This window comes from Vipera ursinii (genome assembly GCF_947247035.1).
Source record: "Vipera ursinii genome assembly, chromosome: Z".
In the NCBI taxonomy this organism is placed as follows: domain Eukaryota; kingdom Metazoa; phylum Chordata; class Lepidosauria; order Squamata; family Viperidae; genus Vipera; species Vipera ursinii.
In genome coordinates, this window is record NC_139517.1 from 29,160,381 (window position 1) to 29,167,293 (window position 6,913).

At 40.5% G+C, this 6,913-nt stretch overlaps 1 protein-coding gene across 1 annotated transcript; it reads left to right on the plus strand.

The window, feature by feature from the left end:
- Positions 1-2,449: 2,449 nt before the first annotated feature.
- LOC310649877 (uncharacterized protein) lies at positions 2,450-6,618 on the plus strand. The gene is made up of 3 exons (XM_083378705.1): positions 2,450-2,564; positions 4,318-4,568; positions 5,089-6,618. Exon 3 carries the CDS (start codon positions 5,496-5,498, stop codon positions 6,555-6,557), a length of 1,062 nt encoding a protein of 353 aa, XP_083234831.1. The 5' UTR covers positions 2,450-2,564; positions 4,318-4,568; positions 5,089-5,495; the 3' UTR covers positions 6,558-6,618.
- Positions 6,619-6,913: the final 295 nt, after the last annotated feature.

A 6,913-nucleotide genomic window follows, 5' to 3' on the forward strand; every position in this document is an offset into this window, starting at 1 on the left:
GGTTGCTTCTCTCATTGACTAGTTTCCATCCATTGCTTCTTGTCCTGCCTTTAGGCGCTTTGGTGAATAGCTTGTCTCCCCCTTCTTTGTGGCAGCCCCTGAGAAATTGGAAGACTGCTATCATGTCACCCTTTGCCCTTCTCTTCATTAAACTAGACCTACCCAATTCCAGCAACCATTCCTTATATGTTTTAGCCTCCAATCCCTTAATCATCTTTGTTGCTCTTCTCTGTACTCTTTCTATTCATTAAATTTATCATTGGTTTCTTACTGCAATGCAATCAATATATTAAGTTTTTGTAGACTAGTCATCTGACAAAAAATACAAAAATAATAGAGAAAACCAGTAGGACATACTCATAATAAATTACTACCTCTGAACAAACCATAACTGTGTGTGCATACTTATTAAATATTAATCACGGTTGGCAAATCCTAGCTTTGCATAGTATAAGTGAAATCAAACTACATTATAACTAAGCCATAATATAATGGGCTTCCTTGTGTACATGGCTGGTTCTGTAAGAAAAGGCTACTGGAACAGGAGGCAATTCAGCAAGCCACTGCCTGTGTTCTTTTGACTGGCCCAAAGTCACCAAGCCAGCTTCCATGCCTAAAATTAAAGCTCACAATCTAATCCAGCAATTACTACATCACTCTGGCTTTCAGCAATATACTGTATATCTTGTCAATTATATACCATTGCCCCTTAATTTAAAATGAATTATATAGGTACAATCCTTTCATGGTTAAGAAAGTTAATTTCAGTGGAAATATCTACTTAAGGTTGAATACTTCATAGGGAGTATCCTCTATTGAAATTAATTGGGCAAATTATTTTACCTACATAATGTCTCTTTTGATATTTTGTTTTAATATTATCCTATCTAATTTTTTAAGGGAAACTGGTATTTGTCATGTATCATGTTCTGCTATAAGACTATAAGAGACATTTTTAGAAATTAAAAGTGTTCAACAACCTAAATATAGCAGAACAAAGATAAGTGGCTTTAACTGCCTCTGTGATTAGTCAACTCCTACTCCCTGGATTAATGTGAGGACCAGTTGTGAAACTACATGTGTTGAATATAAATAAAACCAATAGATTTCCTGTGGGCATTGAGGAAGGGGGCTAAATGCATTTTTCAATCTATTTCTTGATTTTGGAACAGGAAATTTACAGAATAGATGCAGAGAGAAAGCTAAGGTCTGTTTTCATATACAACAGATATTCATTCACTTTGAGGGTGAGACTGCAGGCTACTATAATCATGCTTCTAGAATAAGTATAGTTTTTCTTTTTCTTTTAAATATTTATCTGAATCACTACCTTGTTCTTATGTTGTTCCTTCATATAAGGTTTCAAATAAAGAGTTTTTCTGTCAAAATAAAAGTTTAGTATCCAGATTTACAATCCATTCCCATCCCTCTGACCTCCTTTTTTAAAGAATACTTTACAGCAGAGTTTTTTGGTCTCATGCACTTTAAGATGTGTGAACTTCAACTCCTGAAAACTTTAACCAGCACTCTGAAGTTAGTGAAGCTGAGAAATATCGCTTTATAGTATCATATAACATATTAAATGCAAAGTGATTAATTCATCCAGGCTGACATTGTTTTATCACCATACTCAATATGAGTATAGGTATCACTCTGTGGATCGTCATATCCCTTCCAAATGTGGGTTGAACAGAATTGTCTCCATTGGGATGAGAAATTTAATGAGAAAGAAAATGGTCACAAAGTATCTACATATTTATTTATTTATTTATTTATTTTTGGGACTTATATGCCGCCCTATCTCCCAAAGGACTCAGGGCGGCTAACAACAATAAAAAACAACAATACAAAAATTAAAAAAGAATTAAATAACAGCCCGAAAATAAATTAACTACACAGTTAAAATTAAAACATATTTAAAAACCCATCATCAATCCAGGTCAGCCTGATGGAAGAAAAAAGTTTTGAGGTCGCGGCGAAAGGACCGGAGGTCCGGGGCCATCCAAAGCTCAAGGGGGAGTTGGTTCCAAAGGGCTGGTGCTCCCACAGAGAAGGCCCTCCCCCTGGGGGTCACCAGATGACATTGTCTGGCCGACGGCACCCTGAGGAGGCCCTCTCTGTGTGAGCGCACTGGGCAATGGGAAGTCGTCCCCGGTAGCAGACGGTCCTGCAAATATCCCGGGCCTAAGCCATGTAGGGCTTTAAAGGTAAGTACCAGCACCTTAAATCATATGCTCTCTCTCTTTTCTTCCAGAGCCATCTTTCTGTCTGGCTCTCCTCTTCAATATACTGCAACCTTCTTTCTAAAGCAGTCGCCATGTTTTTTATTCCCGGCTTGGACTGAACCATGATGAAGACTATTCCTTCAACAATTCTTTAAGGAAGAATTCTTGCGTTGAAGTTCTTTAATGGGATTCATCTATTGGAACCATGACAATGATATAATAACTTTTCTCAGTGTGGTTTCTTCCATAGATGTCCCTATTCATGCTCAATTCTATGTGAACAATGTAGGATGTAGGATGATGCTGACATCTACATTTGGAGATCTACAGGACAGTGCTGTAAGTAAAGGGCACCAGACAGGCACAAAATGGAAGTACAAGTATTAATAAATTTTAGAGGAATGTGAACTGGGGAGAAATTAAAAAAAAATAAACATTAGAAACAGTCCAATGAAGACAGTGATCCAGGCTTCCAAGGCCAAAACTGCTGTCTGATTCCAAGAAGCAACTAAAGCCTTAATCAAACCACACATTAGAGTCCTAGGAACACTCCAAAGTTTCACCTGAAACCTGATAGGACCCGTCAGGTATCTGGGGTGCACCTGTGGGGAACAAATAACTCCAGAGGAAACAAGGAATGATTGGTCTGTGGCAAAGAACTAATGGGAATAGGCACCAATTCCCGATCACACCACTACGGCCATGAGATGTTTGTGTGTTTAATTTATTTAGCAAGCTAGCTGGCTAACAAGCAAAAACCATGTCTAATGTGTGGCCTCATTGTGAGTAAGGCCAGAGATAATTTGAGTCAGGTCCATGGTTGCCATGGTGCCATGAACTCTCAAGTTGCCTCAGAGTATATGCTCAAAGATGATTGAAATCCCTAAGACCAAATCCCTAGGATACTCCATCTCCAACCTGGCCATAGATTTCAGCAGCTTTGATAGGGAGGTTGCCATGCAACAAAGAATTTCTGATTTTTGCAGCCCAACTTCACAAACAAGGCTTCATACATGGCAATCTGCCCCTGAAAGCTTATTAAGGTTTCTTGGATCATAATTGCCACATTTTCACCTTGAGCCTAACTCATGGTTGATGCCATGCACAAAAACCATCTGGGCACAGCCAGATTTTGTTAACCTAGACAAGATCAGCCCTCTGATTCACAGTTACATTGTGAACCAAGTTTTATTGAAGGCTGACTGTGCATTTAAGCAGCAAAGCTGAAAACCAGGGTCTCTGGAATGCTGATGGCCAGCCTTTGGGGTAGACAATAAGTGGCTGGAAACATCAAGGGCACCTTCCTTGAGAACCACCCAGCCTCAGTTTCCTGCTATACCTCCTCGGCCTGTCACTACTAATAACCTGACTCCTGCTTCTCCTCCAGCCAGCTCAGTCTCCCACTCCAACAACTACACACCATACCATCAGAAAACTGACACCAGCCTCAGGCATGCTTATGTCTCACACTCAGCACTTCTTTACCTAGGCACTAGATAACCCACTCACATCCAACCATCCAGACACCCACTGCCTCTCACTCAGGTGGAGGGAACAAGCCAAAGAAGGAAGTTTACCCAGAAGCCACTGCTACAATCCCTGCTCTTACCCAAGAAGAAAGAAGCATCCCGAGGTAACAATCTCCCTCCAATCATAATGTTGCCTAGAATTTGCACAATCCATTCTTTTACATTTTCAAGAAATATACCTTACAGTTTACATAGGATTCTTAAGTGATATGAGAGCCTAAAGTCGGTAGGCCGAAAGTCTGGAGTTATACTGCAGAGTCTGATTTTTTTAAAAGTTTCCCCTCTATTCACAAAAAGCAGGTGTATTTCTGTCTCCTTCCTGACATGGAATACAATCAAGAGCAAATACAGAGAGAAATTTGGGCATATATGTGAAAGAAAAATATAGGGAGTAGGGAGAGAGAATGGAGAGAAAAGAAACAAAGTTTAAAATCTCACTGTGTTGTGGACATTGCAGCAAAGTTCATTATCTTCCTTAGGCTATTTTAATGACCACCCTATTTTTCCGCTTGATGGCCCTGTGATTTCTCTGCTTCCTGATCTTTCTTTGATCTTCATACTAGGCCTGGTGGGACAATACTTCAGAATTGCTTTGAAGTAGAAGGCTAACCTCTGACCATCAACAGTAACAAGATAACCATAGAAGCTGGCAGGATCTGCCCAAGGTTGTTCTTGAATAGGAGATCTCCAGAAAATATATGTAGTTGTACGCTGGATTGGGAAGCTGGAAACTGTACAATGGCAAGGAACATTTGTAAGAATACAAAGAAAACTGTGAACCTGAAGTCATCAAAAATCAAACTCATCTTGAAAGGTGAGTTAGCTAAACTATCTTTGTGCACAAGTGCTTCTTATTGCAAATACAAGGATACCTGGACAATTTATTAAAAAAAAGTTTTCTCATTTTACTGACCAAATGCTTTTAATGTCAAGGCCAGTAGAACTTTAACTGACAGCTGAATCTCAGAAGCAGGAACATTTGCTAGCATATGAACATTGCAGACTTTGTGGCTTCTTCCAGTGCTCTAGAATTCTTGTACAGTGCAGGACAGGGCAGCATGAACAATTCCTTAATATTTGATTGAGTATGTGCCATCCAGTCATTTTTGACCCCTAGCAACCACATAGGTAGATTTTCTCCATGACGATTTATCCCTAGCCTGTTTTTTCAGGTCCCCTTGTGTGTGTGCTATTTATGGCATAAATATATGCATGGTTCAGAGGAGGGAGATTTTTGTTTGTTTGTCCAAACCTATGAAACTAATGCTAGCAATTATATTTCTTTCCACTACAAATATGCCAATCAGTGCCACTTCCGTCTTTTTTTTGCCTAGTATTTCTCTACAGAAGATCAACTGAAAAAACAACAACCCTTTTTTTGCCCTGGATTTAGTCTATCAAAGTTCAACCAGCGAGTGCTGAAAACAGAGAAACTAAGGTATGAATGACCTATCTTACAGAAAATACCACTGCTCCAGTTACAGATCTCTGGTTCCTTCCTCCTCTCTTGTTCACTCAAGTTGCCTGTTGTTCTTCTTCAAGGCTAAAGTCCAAGGAAGCTCTTAGCTAATCACTTGACAAAGAGCTCTTTGTGATGGGTTCCTCTGGGGAAATCTGATTCTCTTCTCCCATCTGTAGAAGCTGACAAGGATCTGAAGTGCAGGAGTGTAGATCTCCATTCCTTTTCTGTGGACTTTGCAAGTGCTCAGCAAGAATAATTTCTGCTGCAGGCCTCTTAGAAATGTATCTCCTGTTTATAGCTGCTTTTTTCTGTTCGGTTCATGGGGCTGATACATCCAAGATTTGCCCCCATCTGTGCTTCTGCTACGAATCCTCTAGTTTCGTGGACTGTCACAATCGGCACTTGGCCCACGTTCCTCACGGCATCCCTCACAATACATGGATGCTGAACTTGAGACATAACAACTTGAGTGGGCTAGAGGTAGGCTACTTTGATGCTTTGTGGTCTTTGAAGATTCTTCTTCTGTCTCACAATTCCATTGCAAAGATTTGGCCCCAAACATTCATGTCCCTGAGTTTCCTGGAGAAGATGGATCTCAGCTACAACCTGCTTGCTCGCTTACCACGTGACTTCTCAAATGAGTTGATTTCCCTGAAGGATCTCAAGGTGGCTCACAACTGTTTGATAGCTTTGGGATTTGAAAGCTTGCAGTATATGGAGAACCTTGAGAAGCTGGACTTGAGCCACAATTTGGTCACTTCGATTGAGAGAGGAACTTTCCGAGGACTCTCCAGGCTCCGACATCTCTACCTTCAGTCTAACAGGCTTGCAGTGATCTATAATGGCTTCTTTTTTATGCTCCAGAACCTGGAAGTTCTTTTGCTTAACAGCAACAACATCAACCTCATTGAGGTAGAGGCTTTCACTTCATTACACAACATGAATTTTCTGGCTTTGACTGGCAACCGGCTCATCCACCTAAAATTTAAGACTTTTCTGAATATCCAAACAGTCAGCACGCACATCCAGCTGGCTGGTAACCCATGGGCCTGCGACTGTGACCTACAAAGGGTTTTTGGCAAAATTACGAGTGTTCGGCATCTTCATGTGGATGATTATGAGAACCTCACCTGTTTCAGTCCTTGGCAATTAGCTGGCTCACCGCTTGTTTCTGTGGACAGTCAGCTGTGCATGGCAGAGACAGCCACTGTCTTGGTGATCACAGTCACTGTCCTGGTGACAGTGATCGCTGCCATTGTGATGGCAGAAAGGAACAGGAAGAAGAACCAGGAGAAGAACTGGAATGAATTGGAAGGGCCTTTTGACTCACAGGAGAAATAAGACAAGGGACAAGAAATATTTTTGGGGTGTTTTTCAAATGTTGTTTCACTATGATTCTTTAAACCTGATCCTTAATTCCAAATTCTGCTTGGGTTTTTTTTTAGTCAACTTGGCATCTTCCAGATGTGCTGGAATTGCTCATGGCTCCATGGGCATCCACAGCAGGGGAAAGTGATGTCATGTGCATTATGACATCATTGCACAAATGATGCAAATCATGTAATTTGCATCAGTCATGTTGTGCATATTATGTAATGCTCTTTGTGCTATCTATTTATGTATTTATTTGATTTATATTCCGCCTTTCATTCAAGCTGACAAAGATAGTGCTCCCTCTTATATTTCCCCACAACAAT

Excerpts from the sequence above, each read along its gene's own strand:
- LOC310649877 (XM_083378705.1), top strand. The coding sequence starts at position 5,496 with ATGTATCTCCTGTTTATAGCTGCTTTTTTCTGTTCGGTTCATGGGGCT.